The sequence below is a fragment of the Dipodomys merriami genome, unplaced genomic scaffold, assembly GCF_024711535.1.
Source record: "Dipodomys merriami isolate MVZ:Mamm:240054 unplaced genomic scaffold, mDipMer1.0.p SCAF_7, whole genome shotgun sequence".
Classification (NCBI taxonomy): Eukaryota; Metazoa; Chordata; class Mammalia; order Rodentia; family Heteromyidae; genus Dipodomys; species Dipodomys merriami.
Genome location: NW_027206290.1, coordinates 27,123,418 through 27,141,486, shown reverse-complemented (window position 1 = coordinate 27,141,486; position 18,069 = coordinate 27,123,418). Strand labels below are relative to the sequence as shown.

Sequence of the window (18,069 nt, the reverse complement as noted above, 5' to 3'; positions counted from 1 at the left end):
GTTGCTGGTATCTAAAACATGTGCTGTCAACAAACCTAATAAAAGGTGAGACTACAAACTACATCTAGGAATATAACAAAAATGACTTACTTCAAGACAAAGTACAGAGTGAAGCTCTATATGAAACAAACATTTTCATATACAAGATCATATTTTTGTTTAAATTAGCAATAATGTAGTATTTTCCAATCATATAATGTGAAAATTCAAAATTAAACTTAGTGTTGGTATTGGCTATTCTTTTTTTGTTTTTTGTTTTAGTTTTAGTTTTTTGTTTTTTTTTAATCTGCTGTGGGGCTTTAACTCTGGGCCTGGGTGCTGTACCTCAGTTCTTCAGCTCAAGGCTAGTGCTCTACCACTTGAGTCACAGCGCCACTTCTGGTTTTCTGGTGGTTTATTGGAGATAGAGTCTCACAGACTTTCCTGCCCTGGCTGGCTTTGAACCACGATCCTCAGATTTCAGCCTCCTGAGTAGCTAGGATTATAGGCACCCAGCTTTGGCTACTCTTAAATTGAAAAAAAAAATACTGTCTTCAAGATATTACAGATTTTTTGTAAATTCTTCATTTAATATTCTCATATATCCCTGCTCCAACTCCCCAAATCTAACTTCTACAGGCAATATAATCTAAGTTCCACAAGGCAAACCCTTACCACTTTGACTCTTTTTAACAAATGAATGTCTTCCCTCCATTGCTAAATTGCTTCCTGGGATGTCACTTCTAGTACACCATCAACTTTCAGTTGTTTACCTTCTCTTTCTGCAATAACCTTCCATAACCTCAAATTATATTTTAGGCTGGGAAGGTGGCTGGACTGGGAAGGTGGCTGCTTGCCTTGCATGCATGAGGCCCTGGGTTTGGTTCCTCAGCACCACATAAGCAGAAAAAAAAAAGCCAGAAGTGGCTCTGTGGCTCAAGTGGTAGAGTGCTAGCCTTGAGCTGAAGAGCTGAGGGACAGCTCCCAGGCCCAGAATTCAGGCCACACAACCGGACCCCCCCAAAAAAAATTTATTTTAGCCTGAGAGATTTGTATCAATGTAGAGGAATTGACACCTTTCACTAATTATAAATCAAACTGGGATGTAGATATAAATGTAAAATATAAAAATTTAAAAATCCTAGGGGATAATAAAATAGAAAATCTGTATAGCCTTTAGTATAGTGATCAATTTTTAGATTTAATATCAAACATATAATATATGAAAGGAATAATTTGATCACTTAAGTTTCAACAAAAATAGTAACGTTCCCCTATGAAAAGTAAAATCAACAAAATAAATACACAATTTTTAAAAATGAGAGGAAAATATGTGCAAAAGACAAATGTTTTCAACTATTAATTTAATTTTTAATTTGTCGTAACAAATGAGAAACAAATGAGAAACAAATGAGAAACAAATTGAGAAACTTCCTTCCTGAAAATGCTTTTATGGTTTTCAATGCATACATCTTTTTTTTTTTTTTGCAAATTGTTGTTAATTTTTTAGCATTGGTACTACCTAGTTTTAGGGAAGTTTTTGTATAGATGACTATAGTATCTTTCCGAAAAGACATGTTACTTTCTTCTTTAATATATAGGTTTATTTTATTAACATTGCCTCACTGCTTTAGCTAGGACTCCCAAAAATTACTAAATAGATTTTTGCCTTGCTGATTATGACATAAAGGAAACTGTTGAGTTAAACTGTAAATTCTTCAGAAAACATACATACTCAGAAGTTAATGCAAAATACCTCAAAATGTGGCCCAGAATGGACTAGAGCATTGCAAATGGTAAGCAAGTTAAAATTGTTGTTCTTTCAAAAAATGAAGAAACTGGCAAAAAGATATCAACAATGCCCATAAATGGGAAGATAACTGAAGCAATATAGGGAGCTGAGGGCAATTACATACTAAAGAGAAAAAAATTTGCAACAGGCATCAGAAAGAATCCACTCTTCAGAGAGCTTGATATTTCATGTTTTAGTCTCAAAAATTGTACAATAAATTTCTGTCGTATAAACGAAACGGTGTGTGGGAAATTTACAAGGAAGCCCTAAAACCCTAACATAAAAAACCATGCAAATTTTTATCAAGAGCTTAGAGTATGGCCTTCATGCAACAATGCCTGCCTATCAAAAGCACGATGCTCTGAGTTCAGACTTTAATAATGTCCCCACCTAAAGAAAATAGCACGAAGAAAGTGAAGAAGTAGTAGTAGAAAAAGAAAAGAAAAAGAAAGCAGAGGTAGAGAAGGAGGAGTAAAGAATAGGAGGAAGTAATTACAGAGAGAGATAAGAACAGAAAAGAATAAAATCATCTGAACTAAAGAAAGACAGTAAGAGGAGCCTGCCATCTTCAATCTTGCTACAAACTAGTATACACTAAGAACTGAAAAGGACATTGAATGTGTAGCATGAATATTATTGATGAGGTTCTTAAGACCAAATTTACCTATTGTTCATAGTAGAAATGGGCCAGAAAAGAAGTGTAAACGACTAGCTTTGGAATGTGATGACTGTTAGAGGGATATAAATGTTTTGCTAGAAAGGAGAGCAGATATATATTTATTTTCAGATATATATGTATATATACACACCCACACACACATATATATCTGAAAATAAAATTTGGGGGTCATGGGTTTTAAGAGTTCATGCTAATTTCTACAATAAATAAATAAATATCAGAGACATAATAATGCATAAAGTGACTTTATTTCATTTCTGTTTAGGAGTCTGAAAGTACAATATATCAGTAGACCTTTTCTTTTACATCTGTTGAGCGTCTCACAATGTGTGGCTTTGGGCAGGAGTTCATATGACCAGGATTACATGCAGTACAGGAAGTCAGAAAGGGATCCAAGAGTCAGCCATGCTGTTTTGATACAACTCACTCTCTTGGAAATTAACCAAATTCCCATAACAACTTGCTTCTGTCCTTCTTTAGGCAATATCTTCATTGGCTTACCTAATGCTCATTAAGCACCAACTCTTGGAGGTCCCATTCTTCTCACATCACCACAATGTGGACCGAGCCTCCAACACAAGAAAAACTTGAAGATGTGTTCAAATCAAAGCAGGGAGTTTTAGTTGAAAGATTTTTTCATTTGATCTGAGGGGCCGCTGAGGCCAAAGTTTGTTTTGCAAACATGTGTGAATTGTACGGTATCATTTGCACAAGTGTAAGAAATCATCTTTGGTAGAAGAAATAATCTTTGGTACATTTTCTTTTAAAATCATGACAGAGGAAAGAAAAAGCCAGAACTATTCTGAAAATGGTTGAGAATGAAACCAGTTTTTCTCCTTTCACATATTGTTCTAAACACTCTAAACTGTGCTGAGAATTCTTCTTGAGATAAGAAAGAAATTGCGTAAAGAACACAAATCAATGCTGCCCTTCTAAGAAGAGAGTTAGTCTAGAAAATCCTAGGATTCCTGCATTACATATTTTGGGTAATAATCCTCATTAAACCATCTGTGCATAGCTTAAGTCTACAGAATAGTGTAGGCAAAGAGAAATTATACATACATAACAGAAAAATACTGTTCTTTCTCCATATGTGTATATGTGTGCAGGTGCATGTATGTATTTGTTAAATTGATTTTGTGAGCTCTTAGATATTGTTTTGACAAATAAAGTGGCTTTTCTCACATAAAATGTTATCTTGGATATAGTTAACCTGTAATTGTTTGAGTATATGTAATTCTCTAATCTTTTCATTATTTTTTCACACTGATTATTTAAAACTATTCTTATAAGTCAAAAAATTGTAGTAATTAAAAATGTAAAAGAGAAACATTTGTTAATACACTGTTTACATATATATATATACTTAATTTGCATCTTATAATTTAGCTTCAGTATGAATAGCAATAAATGGGTCTTCTGCAAAGTTGCTAATGGAAAAGTGAGCTCTACCATCACTGGAAACAGAGATTTTGATTCCCGAGCAATTGCCCTCGACTTTATCTCCAGAGATAACATCACAGTAAGTTCCACTTGGAAGACCAGTTTGCAAAGTTGAGGATAATGACCTAAAATATAAAAGATAACAACTAACTTAAATTCAACACAGAGAACTTCCAGACTGCAGAATATCTGTAAAAGAAATAATCAGTATTGACCTCTAATCAGTCAAGGTCACAATTAAGAACAAAAACATAAACAGACCTATGAGTGGGTGTGAAAGTTTCTCAAGACTCACATGATTGTGCAAAAGATCTAGAAACTCCTAGTCAGTGGTGAAGATAAAAATGAAAATGGAAAAATATTAATGAAAATGTTCATAGAGAACAGCCACCCTTAGATAATAGTGCAGAAATATTTTATTATATACGTGTGTTTGTGTGTATATTCCTAAATACTTTTTATTTACTCAAATTTGAGCCTAAGAAAGTTCTAGTTATTTTTGACAATAAGCATAAATTCTCAAAAAATAAAACTTCCACAAGGTTTGTGGAAGTTTTGATGATGTGAAAACACTAACATTGATATATATGTGTATATATATGTAATATGTATATATGCATGTAAATATACATATATATGTCTCTTAAGATTAAATTAGTACTCTCATCCTTTAAGAAAAAGTGTGGTTGATATTTTCATAAAATATATATTCTATTATTTAATTCTTGATTATTAAAACATAATTAGGCTAAAATTATTGAAATGTTGGCCTCAGACAGAGACAATTCACCTGTGAGTAGAGGCATCGCCCACACTCTAACCTTTTGTGTGAATCTTTAGAATAGTGTAATGGGACAATAGTATCGCAAAAGAAAGTTTAAAAACTAAAACTCAAAAAAAACTCACCATAAGATGAAATTTTCTCATATATATATTAATAATATTATTTGTCACAGAGATAGAAAATTAGAGCATATATACCAAAGGTGTAGAGCTTGAAACTATAAATCCTTTCAGTTTTTATCACAACAATATCACAATGAAATCAAGTTGTTAACTATATGCTGATAGTAAAGTAATAAAAATAATGCGAAATATAAATTGTTTCTAACAGCTACTTACCAGTCATCATTGTTAAAGACAATGAATCCTCTGTTTCCTCTTCCAAAAGCTACTTGGTTGCTTCCATTATCCCACCAGTTGGTAAAAGGCTGGCCATCAACTACATTTCGAAAGGCAACCATGTTCCTATAAGTACAAGATCACATGAAATGCTGCATCCTTCAGCTTCAGGAGATGAAATCAAACATTAGGCAAGGTCCCTATCCAGGAGTATCACTAGGTAAATAAACATTCCCAACCTGATTTGACGCCAGCGATGTTCACAGACCCAGCCATTGCCACAGGTGGTGTCAGGATTAATAGTGACTTCTTTAATTATTTCATTATTGTTGGGAGGTCCAACCCAGTCATTGACATCCTTAGTTACAGAACACAAAATTTTAATTTTAACATGCATGTGTTAGCTGGCCTCCTCCTTCCTCGCTACACTAAACCCAAGTGATCCTTGTGCTTCTGTGACCCTGCCCTGTCATCTTATTTGTTCACGTTCCTTTACTGAGTCCTCATCGTCTCTAGGGACTCATGCTCTCCAGGGACATATTTCAAACAATAGTAGCAAATTTTTCTCATTTTTCCTTCCAAGAAATGGCTTGTTGGGATCACCAGAAAGCAACTCATTGAAACTGCAAGTCCATTTGTTTCAGGAGTATTAGAATCAAAAAATAGCTGAAAAAATCTTCATATATCAAACTTATAGGAGACTATTTTTTCTCATCTGTAAAACATGAATATCAATTGGTTTTTTATTACAAAAAATAATGCATGTATTGCGGCAAGAGGACGGCTGGAAGGGATGGTGGAGAATGATGAAAAGTGTGACATTAGTTAAGATATATTGTGCCCATAAACTGCCTTGTTGAATGGCAACTCCTTTGTACAACTACGTAAAGATCATAAAAAATGAATTTTAAAATAATGTTATATTACTTTTGACAGAATCATTATAAATATTTTTTAATTTAAAATTTTATTTTATTTTATTTGAGAACATACTGTACAGAGGGGTTACAATTACATGGGCAGGATAATGCATACATTTCTTACCAAGCATTGCAGCCTCCTCCTTTGTTTACCCTTCACCTCCCTTCCCAGCCACCCCCCTCACCCCCCCACAATCATACCCCCCTCCCCCCCACACACACCGACATTGTAAAGCTGGTTTTGACATGACATTTTGTACTTCTCATTGTTGCAACAGGTCCACCTGATATTGTTTGTAATAATTGTTAGGTTTTATACCATCTTCTAAATAAACATAATATCCAACACATCCTAATACTGTTTACTAAATTGGCAAAAAGTTTTAATATGTCCCTTTCTGGTAGATAATACTTGGAAAGATATTTCTAGAATGACATCAAAATAAGAAGGAATTTCAGTGTATAGAGACCATTTACATTACATTTAAGGATTTCATGATGTAGACATATTGGTTAAATAGAAACACAATAGGAAAAATAAATGGGCAATTTTCATGACTTCTGACATCGGAAGAACAATTAGTGGAAGTTGCAGAAGCTGGCTCAATATAAAAGGGATGCATTACAAAATTAAAGCTATCCAACAAAAGAAAGAATTGCTGGAGAGGTGAGTTGGGAACTCAAATTGAAAAAAAAAAAACAGAAAACTTAAAAAAATAGAAATGTATCTATTATACTTGCCTGCAACAGGAATTTGTTTAGTTCTAACGTTTAATATGGTACTACTTCTGAAATTGTTTTTTAATCTTAGCTTTTAAATTATATTTATATCCTGATTTCTCAGTTCTTGATTGAAATAGCTATTTTAATTACTGTCTTCCACACTTCCAAATACTTTTTGTGTAATTTTTATGAAATAATCTGAAATTTTCTGTGCTCTGTGTGTGTGTGTGTGTGTGTGTGTGTGTGTCTGTGTCTGTGTGTCTGTGTTTGCTGTTCCTAGAGCTTAATTCAGGGCCTGGTCACTTTCCCTAAGTTTTTTTGCTCAAGGCTGGACCTCTACCACTTGAGCCACAGCTCACTTTGAGCATTTTAGGGGGTTAATTAATTAGAGATAAGAGGCTTACAGGCTTTCTGAGTAGGTGTGAGACACCAGTGCCCAGATAAATTTTTGTTCTTTAATAAACAATTTTCCTTCTTCTGATAAAACATTTTTTTCTATTTAAACTCAGCTCAACTGAGTACTTTCTTTGCATTCTATAGACATTATTTAAAAACAAGTGTTTTCTATTCCTGATATATTGGGCAGAACTATTTTATTTCTTTATATGTGCTAGATGTAATCCCACATCAACATTATAAGGTAGATGTTTTAGAAAGCACACATTTTATAACTCTTTATATCTTGAATTTATTGTCACCTTTCTTCCTTGGTGAATGTTTGCTGGTTATCCTATTTCTGAAATAATACTATACTTCTTTGGCAAGAAATGAATTTTTACTTCTCTCCTTTGCAATACTAAAAACAGAGTTGAACCACAAGCTACTATTTTAATAAGTGCATGATAAATAAATGCTGAATTTAATAATGTCATATAAAGCTAAAACAGAACTGCTCTTTGAGCAATTCTAAAACTTACTTTTCCATTTTCAAAGTATCTTGGCCAATGATAGCTGGACATTACTCGTGTAAAGCCATAAGGATGAGCAAGCATGAATCCGACAGCCATTTTGTACATTCTGAAAGTTAAGAACATGATGCTTAATGCAAAGTAGAAGGATGCACACGATCATATCTAAAGGCAGGTTCATAAGAGTGAAAAACATCATCCTACCTGGCATCCCAGAATGTAAGGATAGATGCTCCTCCAGCCCCATGTCCTCGCTGATTGTCATGGTTGTCCACAAAGACCAGGGCTCTGTCAGAGGGCATGAAGCCCCAGCCTTCTCCCCAGTTCCTAAAAATATTAATAGACTATTAATATTAACATATAGTCCTTTAAAACTGATTTAGAGTAAAATAACTGAATGGCTCTTTCTTAGTATTTTTGTTGTGTTTGTGTGGGAAGGGGAGGGTAAGTACACTCATTAAATCTGCAAATAAACTCCATTTTGTATGGGTAAATGGATTACTTGTATTCTATTCAAGTTACCTATAAGAATTTTTTTATTAAAAAAGCTACTTTTAGCCATTTCAATATATTGCATTGTCCATGGATTTCAAAAGAGTCAACATATACAACACATTACACAGAACACCCAAAAGTGTTTTTAAAAATCTGCCTCCAATAGATACTACTGAGGTAAAGACATTTTAATATTTGAAATTAAGTGATTGATATGAGACTTAAATTCCACATATGGCCACATTGTTGGCACTTTACACACGGTAGAATCTTTTTAATACTCACCAACTTTGACAGACTATAGGCAAACATGACTAAAATCTAATATACTCATGTCATCTATAGGTCAACAATCTCAAAGTGATGTTTGGGTTTAGAGAACACTTCTATTAAAATTCGTTTTCCAAACGAAAAAAGATGATGAATTGGTGTTTGGAAGAAAATAACATTCATTATTAATGATCACCTTCTTGACAGTTGTCTAGAGAGAAAGGCTCTAACTGGAGTAATATGATTAGCTCATCTATAAAGAAATTCAAATAAACAAGCATAATCTGTTTACTTTAAGTAAGCCATCTTCTCGCCACTCCACTTGCGGATCACTGTGCCCAGCTTAGCCCCATACTTGAATTCTGTCACACGGCCGTTTCCAAAGTACTCACTACTTGAAATTGCCTCACCTCCCAGATCAATGACCTAGGAGAAACAAGGGAAAATACCTTGATAATGTGAATTTTAAACTATTTTAGTGTACAGATTAGTATGCTTTTAAAAAGCATAGCTTAAACCTGATGTGGAAGAAATAATTTGTATTGTCACGGCTCATTGAATTTGCAAACTTTATAGACCATGATAATGACAATTTGCCTTGTGAAGGTTAAAATGTGTTTGTGACTTTAACTAAGTGTCACTATTCCAAAATACTGTGAAATATGTGAATTTATGTAATCACCTAATCTCAATTTTTAAAAAAATAAGTGAGAGAAGGGATGGGTTAGGAGTGATGGGTGACAATGTTGTCAGACACCTTGTACTCATAAAATGTTTTGTAGAATGGGAACTTCTTTGTACAACTCTTTAAAGATAATAATAGTAAAATATGTTAAAAATAGCTTAAAACAAGTCTTTTGTACTGCTCAAAATGGTTTCCTTTAGGTTAAAGATGCTTAATTTTTTATAAAATGTTGTCACAATCTTGAAATAAAACCTAGATAAATGTGAGCTGTTTGTAAAGTTAGTAGCTTTTCTGTTTACCGATAATAAACTGAATATAAAAACATTCATAAAGACAGTCCCATTCATAAGACCCTCAAATATGTACCTAGAAATAAAATTAAATACAGAAATTAGTACCTCCATGGTGAAAAATGTAAAGTACTGGGGCTGGGAAGGTGGCTCAGTGCTTTCTATACATGCATGAGGCCTTGGGTTCGATTCCTCAGCACCAAATAAGCAGAAAAAGCTGAAAGTGGTGCTGTGGCTCAATGGTAGAGCACTAGCCTTGAGCTGAAGAGCTGAGGGACAGCACCCAGGCCCAGAGTTCAGGCCCCACAACCGACAGAAACAACAACAACAAAAAAGTAAAGTACTTTGAGGCCCTAGTGGCTCACACCTATAATCCTAGCTCTTCAGCAAGCTGAGATATGCCTAAATACACACACACACACACACACACACACACACACACACACACACACACACACACGCACACACACACACCTCCAACTAGCCCGCAAAAAATGCCAGAAATGAAGGCATAGCTTACATGGTAGAGCCCCATTGATGATGGTGATTGAAAAAGTGAAGAGAGCTTTCCAGGCCCTGAGTTTTAAGCTCCAGAAATTGCTCTATGTAAGTGGCCCAGAAATTAACCTAGAGAAATTACATATTTACATATTCTGTATTTATTTTATTTGCTTTGCTTACATTATTTTACATGCATGCATACATATTGATGTACCTCTTGGTAAATGAAAGGCCTGCTTCCTTCAGGGAACCAAGTTATATTGAGATGATGCAGTTTATCCAATACCGCCTTGATGTCTCCAGGCCACATGTGCTTAGCCGCATCCAGCCTGAACCCTGCTACTCCAATGTCAATGAGATGGTTCATGTAGTCTGCAACCTTGGTACGAACGTAATCTTTCTCAAGTGCAAGATCAAGAAGACCAACTAGACGGCAATCTCTGACCTGTTTGGGGTAAAATTTTTGTTATTGATTCACTAAACCTTATGTCTTACCTGACAATCTATATCATTATTTATTCATGACTTATTTATATATATTTCCATAGTGCTTTGACACAGGGCACTGTGGTGCACCTTTGAATTTTTTTATTCTATAAAAATGGAGAATGTAGGAAATGAAGAAGAGAGGCTTCTTAGTAATTTGAAGTGTTTTGGGTTTTTTTCTATTTTTCTTTCTTTGTGAATTGTGCCAGATCTCAAACTCTGGGTGGCAGGTTAGTAATCTGCCACTCACCTGTATTGCAGGAAAGACACATGATTGTGGAAACATTTGAATATGATTTGAGATCCCTTCAGATATTTATAGTCTGACCTCAAATTCCAAGATCCCCAAGTCCTCAGCTTTTTGAATGCTGGGATAACAGAATGTACCACCACCCTCAATTGAGAAACTTCCTTCCTTTTGTAGTTAGCCCTGGAAGCCAGTTTTTCCTAGGAATTTACTCGAGTATTTAAAATGATATTAAATAAGATACAGATTATTGATTGCAGGACTAAGGAGTGCTTTATTCTGATCATTGTTTTAAAAAAATTACCTGGGCAGCATCATTATAGTTCTCAATGCCTCCACTTCCAGATCTACATTTAACATCATTGAAATCCCAGCCATAGTACGGAACTGCAGGAAAAGCTCTATTCTGAGCATCGAAGTAGCTTCCACAAGTGCTGTTTGTTCCTGAACTCCCCGCTTCACTGCACATGTGATTAATTACAGCATCCACGTAAATACGGACCTAAAAACCAGAGTCTTTTTCAGTTTGACTTTAAGGAAATACATAGTGCATCATTGACTATAGTATACAATCTGAAATAAAGCTACAACTACTATAAAATGAAAATTGGCAAGTCTTCTGGTTACTCAAATATCTATGCAAAGATAAATGGAGAAAACCAGAAATTATCATAGCTATAAAGAATGAAAAGGGTCAAGTGATAAAAAATATCAGTTGAAAAAGGAGGATTATTGATTGTTGAAATTTCAGTGGGTCACAAGGAGAGAAAGCAGTTGGCCACTATTTTTTTAAGCATCTCAGCAGATGCATGCAGATATTGCTCTTCTATTATGATGCTCAGTAGAGGAAGAATATTTACCATTAAAGTCAGTGATAAGGAGGCACACTCAAAAACTATGGCTAGACAATAAATCACATGAACAAAACAGCAACCATTGTAATACAATCTCCATCTCCTAACCAGTAAAGTAAAGTAGAGAAAATGTGTATAGTTACAACAGTTAAAAGATAATAGTTGGCCTTATAAGTAAACTCTTCTTGAAAACTGAAACTATTTCTTCTTTAGTAGATAAATGGTATGAAAACAGTATTTACAAGATTGAGACATAAGGCAGTATTTAATTTTGAGTTAAAGCTAAGTGATTCAGTAAAATTTCTACAGTTTTAAATATGAATTTTTAGTCCTCAAAAGTACATGAGATAGGACAATGAAATTAATTTTTGTGTAATATTTTATATTTTTGTGTGTAATATTTTAAAAGAATCTTTAATTCACTTACCCCAACATTGTTACACCTAGTCACCATGTCTCTGAATTCATCTTCATTCCCAGATCTTGTGCAGATGTTATAGCTGATGGGTTGGTATCTTTCCCACCAAGGTCTTGAAGGGTTGTGAACTATAATGTTTTCATTGGGTGGAGAGACCTACAAAATTAAACAATCCATAAATGACAGATTATGGATTACATTATATCATCAAATGCTCTAGGTAGCAGTCAGTAATATAAAATATTACTGGGTCTCATTATGTAGCTATGTTGTACTTTTTAATGACTTGAAAAAGTTAAATGTAGTTAGGCCTTGATGGCTCTCACCTGTAACTATAGCTACTGAGCGGGCTAAGTCAGCCCAAGCAGGAAAGTTCATGAGAATCTTCCCATTAATCACAGAAAAAACTGGAAATGGTAGAATGCTAGCCTTGAGCAGAAGGATCTCAGGGACAGTGCCCAGGCCCAGAGTTCAAGCAGAAAGAACAAAGGAGGAAAGGAAGAAGGAAGGAAAGGAAGAAGGAAGGAAGGAAGGAAGGAAGGAAGGAAGGAAGGAAGGAGGGAGGGAGGGAGGGAGGGAGGAAGGAAGGAACGAAGGAAGGAAGGAAGGAACGAAGGAAGGAAGGAGGAAGGAAGGAATGGAGAATGAAAGGGAAAGAAAGAGAAAAGGAAGGAAAGAGAAAGAAGGAAAGAAAGAAAAAAGAAGGAAGGAAGGAAGGAAGGAAGGAAGGAAGGAAGGAAGGAAGGAAGGAAGGGAGGGAGGGAGGGAGGGAGGGAGGGAGGGACGGAGGGAAGGAAGGGAGGGAGGAAGGAAGGGAGAAAGAGAAAGAAAGAGAGAGAAAAAAGGAAGGAAAGAGAAAGAAGGAAAGAAAGAAAAAAGAAGGAAGGAAGGGAGGGAGGGAGGAAGGGAAGGAAGGGAGGAAGGAAGGAAGGGAGGGAAGGAAGGAAGGGAGGAAGGAAGGAAGGAAGGAGGAAGGAAGGAAGGGAGAAAGAGAAAGAGAGAGAGAAAAGGAAGGAAAGAGAAACAAGGAAAGAAAGAAAAAAAGAAGAAGGAAGGAAGGAAGGAAGGAAGGAAGAAAGGGAGGGAGGGAGGGAGGGAAAGGGAGGGAGGGAGGGAGGGAGGGAGGAAGGAAAGCAAGGGAGGAATAGAGGAATATAACACTGCCAACAACCCTGAAGGTTTTTTTTTTCCCAGAAAACTGATTAACAGCTGAGAGATGAAGTGCTGTTGTGTACATACTGAACTTTGAAATTTATCCTGTAATACTCACCTGGACTCCTCCAAATCCATTGGGGGCTAAATACCGTTCACATTCCTGAGCTATGTCGGCCCAGCGCCACTCAAACAGGTGGACTATAGATGTTCGCCCCACTTGAGTATTGGGGGAATACTGAGCCCAGCAGAGCCCAATGGCTGACAGCAACAGAAAGAACTTCATGTTGCTTTGCAGTTGTCAGAATGCATTCTAGCAAAAAAAGAGCAAAACACTGTATTTGTTACAATAAATATATGAACAATTTATTCATAATCTGAAAGGCACTATTAGCAATAGTGTTGACTCATTCATAAAGTACCCCTACGCCAGCCTAAATGGCTTCTTAAACTCATGAGGTTTTTTACATTGAATGAACATTGTTTTCATACATCTGAGATTTACATATAATACATATACTCATTGTTCAATAAGATTAAGAAGTTTATTTTCGTATGCCCCCTAGTAATAGAAGTTATAATTAGAGGTAGCTAAGTTTATGCTTAAAATCTTATTAAAGGGGATAATTAAAAGGATGACTCTGAGTAAGGACTATACATAGTAATGAACATGCTACATTGTAATCCCCTTGTATACCATTTGAAGTTTAAAAACTAGAGGTATTTATTAAAATGAAGGAGATGAGAAAGTGCCAACTGTAAGGAAGAGCATTAAAAGTGCTATAGACGTTTGCTTTTTTTCAGCCAATCACAAACTAGTCACGTTTGGTCAACATATAGGTTTTATGCATATTTATATAGATGTTTCTCATATTTTAGACACAGTTTTATATAGTACAGGTTGAGATTTCAACTGTTTTCTTTTTTTCCTCTATGATTCCCCTCCACCATCTTTGTCTGTGATACACATTCAACTGAAGCTACTTTTATATGAAACTTACCCATATATTCTCGAGCATAATTAATTCTTCTGTGGTAGGAAATATCACAGATATTTAATACTTATTGTAAATATGTCAGAATGTGCAAGTTTACTATTTTCTGAAACAAGCATTTTAAAGTTAGGCTTTAGATCTAATATCAATAGATTTTGGCAAATGATTGGCATGATATTGTTATATGCTCAATAAATAGCTGTAATATACAAAGTAAGTTCTGGGTTTTGTGCAGCATATTAATAAGGTATGGGTTATATCCTCCTTTATCAAATAAATGAACACTATGTCAGAAATTATACAACATATAAGATATATAGCATATATACATTTCTAAAATCTTGAAAACAATATCATATAGATGAAGATTCTAAGCACCACAGACACTGAGTAAATTACCCATTTTCAGGTAATAAAGGACAGATGATGAGTTTGATAATAGTTCTGACTATATTCTCCTGATTTCATCACAGTTTCTCCAAGAATACTGAAGTTGTAAATTCCACTATGGTGTAGTCTTTTACAAGCATTGGCTACAGTGTAGTTGAGATATTGCTATTGTAGACAAAGATATGAGTATAAAATCCACTCTGGATTATCAAAAAATGTAATTTTATATTTATAAATTGAAATGTTATTTTGTGATATATTAGCAAAATAAAATTTGTTAATAATATGTTAATTTTACATTCACATCATTAACATTAATATTAATTTTGTTTATCTCTCCTTTTCAATTTAACCATTCTATTTAAATTATATCAACAATTTACATTGCATTCTCTTACACAGGGAGTACTTTACTGGTAAGATCTCTTGACTAATACACAAAAGTAAGAATAATGAACTGAAGGATATACTCATTCTTTTAGTACAGTTATGAATAAAGCCCTTCAGACTTGTTGGTACCAAAACTAATTCCCAGAAAAGGACAATTGGGGGAAAAGAAATTTGATTCATTGGTTTGACTAATATAAAGAGATGAGAAGAAATTTCTCTGTAGTTAACAAATGCCAATTTATCAAAGGTGGAAAGGGGAAAAAAATTGGCAAGAAGATAATGTAGTGTTTTAGAGAGATGGGTCATGAGTCAGCCATGATATTGTATAAGGTGTATCAAAGTCTATCTGGATATAGTTGAGCATGAGAGCCACAATAGGACCCAAGGCTACTTAGACACTGAGGAATGTAGCCTGGCATTGTAAAGGCTTGAGTGTTAGAGATAAAGACACTGTTTAGGTGTGATTCAAGTTATATTATGCCAAAGTGTAATGTTCAAGAGTAATACAATCTATCATTTAAATCCTGACTTGCCAGAATGGCCCACATCCTCAAGTCAGCCAACGACAAATGCTGGAGGGGATGCTGAGAAAGAGGAACCCTATTACATTGCTGGTGGGAATGTACACTTATACAACCACTTTGGAAAGCAGTCTGGAGGGTCCTCAGAAAGCTAAATATTGACTTCCCTTATGACCCAGTCATACCACTTCTAGGCATCTATCCTGAACAACAGGAACCAGTATACAAGGACACATGAGCCTCCATGTTTATTGCAGCACTGTTCACAATAGCCAGAATATGGAAACAACCTAGACCTCCAACCACAGATGAATGGATCCAAAACTTGTATACACAATGGAATATTATGCAGCCATTAGAAAGGACAAAATAATGGCATTTGCAGGGAAATGGATGGAGCTAGAAGAAATCATGTTGAGCGAGGTAAGCCAAGAGCAAAGAGACAAAGAGCACATGGTCTCTCTGATAAGTGGATGCTAAATCCAAAACGTAAGGTGATACAACAAAATTAACAAGACTTAAGAACAAAGGACTTCCACTCATCTGGTCGAATCCCCACTAAATAACCCCATGCTGCTGATCACATATATAGTATATATGTGCACACCAGAGGAAAACCAGGAGGAGGACACAGAACTAGAAGGAATCAGGGAAAAACATACAACAAGGGGACCCATCAGCTACACTGGACATTGATCAAAATGAACTAAGCAACACAAGGGCAGTGGTGGGAGGGAGGGAACAAGTGGGAAAGAGGGAACAGCTGATGCTATGCAAAACAAAAGAAATGTACATATCACCCAATGTGGAAGAAATGACTGTATTGCAAAGCTCACAGAACTCACAAATGTTATAGACCACGATAGACAACTTGCCCCATGAACGTTAGAATGTGTTTGTGACTTTAACTAAGTATGACTATCCCACAATTCTGTGAAATTTGGGAAATTATGTAATCACTTAATCACAATAAAAATTTGAAAAAAATCCTGACTTGCCTGTTATAAAGAACTTGGAATATAACCTCTCAAAATCCTATGAACTAAAAAAGCAACTCATATTTTATCTGTTTTTTGTCATGACTAAGCACATTAAACCAACAAAAGTTATTTCAGTATATGGAAACAGACATTTGTCTACTTGTTATAAATGTTTGTAATTTTTTATTATTACATTGCCATCATTATTGTCTTATTGAAACTAGGCTAAACTCATACTCTGAACCTTATCTCTATCATCACTTAGCATTCTGCCATTTTCTTCTATATTTTCCATTTGCTAGTAACTCTGCCTCGCAGAAATACATTTATATCCCTCACAGTAACAACTGGGACTAAGAAGGAATTAGCAATGTTTTCAACTGGCTGAAAACTCCACAGAACTTAAATCTGCTAAGCTACATTTACATTTTCTTCAGATATCTACAAAGTTACATTAAGGATAGTCAAATGTGAAGTTACTCTTATTAGAGCACTGAATATTACATATTTTATTGTACTATCATGCCATTCCCTATATACATCTATATCTAAATATGAGTACTTTTTAAAGTAAACTCTGAAAAAGGTAACATATCAAGAAAGTAATTCTAAACCAAAACTACCCAGTTTGTGGTATTCTCCAAAGGAATTTTTCTATCTAAATTTTAAAACAAGTATGTATTATTGTATTTAAAATCAAAAGACTCCATGAAACACAGAATTCCCTTTAATACAATGAGTACAATAAATTTAGTCATTTTATTTAAACTCTTAGCTTTGTGTCACAGAAGAAGATAGCTTGTATTAATTGAAGGAGCTCTGTCAAAATGTTAACTTCAAAGTAGCAACAACAAGAAAAATTTTAACTATTTTATATCTTCCTATCTACACATAAAATTATAGAATTAACAAAATTATTTCTTCTTATTGGAAGAAAGTCACTCAGATGCTATGATTTTTTAACTTAAAAATAAGCTAATATTGATCAATAACAGACAATTTTTCCTACCTTTTTAACTTTTAGTTATTAATTTAGAGGTCTTATGCTACAGACTCATTATAGTAAATAGTTAAACAGACCTGTCACTAAATATTTGAATATTTTAATAGCACATTTGTAAACGCTACTTGTTCATTTACAATTACTTGTATTGCAATATATTTTTTCTGTTTTTAAATATCTTAAAGTTATAGATTAAAATACTAGATAGAACTTGGCCAAGTTAGTGAATGCCTTTTACTGAAAAACAAATTGTAACTTTTTCATAATTACTCTGAAATTTACATTGGTTCTGTATTAACAGTAAGCCTTCACCCACCAGTTAGTTCCCTCCACAGACAAGAGAAAAAAATTAAAAAGCAAAATTAAAAAGGAAATGAACCTAGGCTTAGGATTAATCATAAATGATAGTGGGGGGGAGGAAAGGCAATGATAATCAAGTTTGCCTACCAGATCTCTGAAATTAATGAAATATCCCGAGACAAGGAAGGCTATAATGTTGGCTACAGTTCCAACATAAAATAGACAACTGTACTAATGGACTCTGACATCTGCTCTGTCAACACAACTAAAACAAGATTGTGAAACTGTGAGCTCTAACCAATCATATGACAGAAACCACTTATTCCCTTGCCAAAGGAGGAGGAGGAGCGTGACATGAAACAGGGGAATTAAAAAAAAAAAAAGGTTAAAAGTAACTGACCATAGTCACATTTTTAAATCAGCAATCTCCCAAACCTAGAGTATTGTTGTTATTGTTTTAAGTAAAATAGTACTAATCTCATGGTTTGAGTTTTAGTGTCTCTAACTTGAAAGCAAAAATCCAGGC

General features: G+C 34.7%; 1 protein-coding gene across 1 annotated transcript; it reads right to left on the bottom strand.

Annotated features, from left to right (window-relative positions):
• Positions 1–2,679: 2,679 nt before the first annotated feature.
• On the bottom strand, positions 2,680–17,772 carry LOC138817352 (alpha-amylase 2B). The gene is made up of 11 exons (XM_070007856.1): positions 17,691–17,772; positions 13,083–13,277; positions 11,822–11,968; positions 10,845–11,042; positions 10,022–10,252; positions 8,624–8,757; positions 7,771–7,893; positions 7,576–7,675; positions 5,255–5,373; positions 5,016–5,141; positions 2,680–4,018 (listed from the first exon to the last, which is right to left on the bottom strand). The coding sequence occupies exons 2-11, from the start codon at positions 13,248–13,250 to the stop codon at positions 3,829–3,831; spliced, it is 1,536 nt and encodes a 511-aa protein (XP_069863957.1). The 5' UTR covers positions 13,251–13,277; positions 17,691–17,772; the 3' UTR covers positions 2,680–3,828.
• Positions 17,773–18,069: the final 297 nt, after the last annotated feature.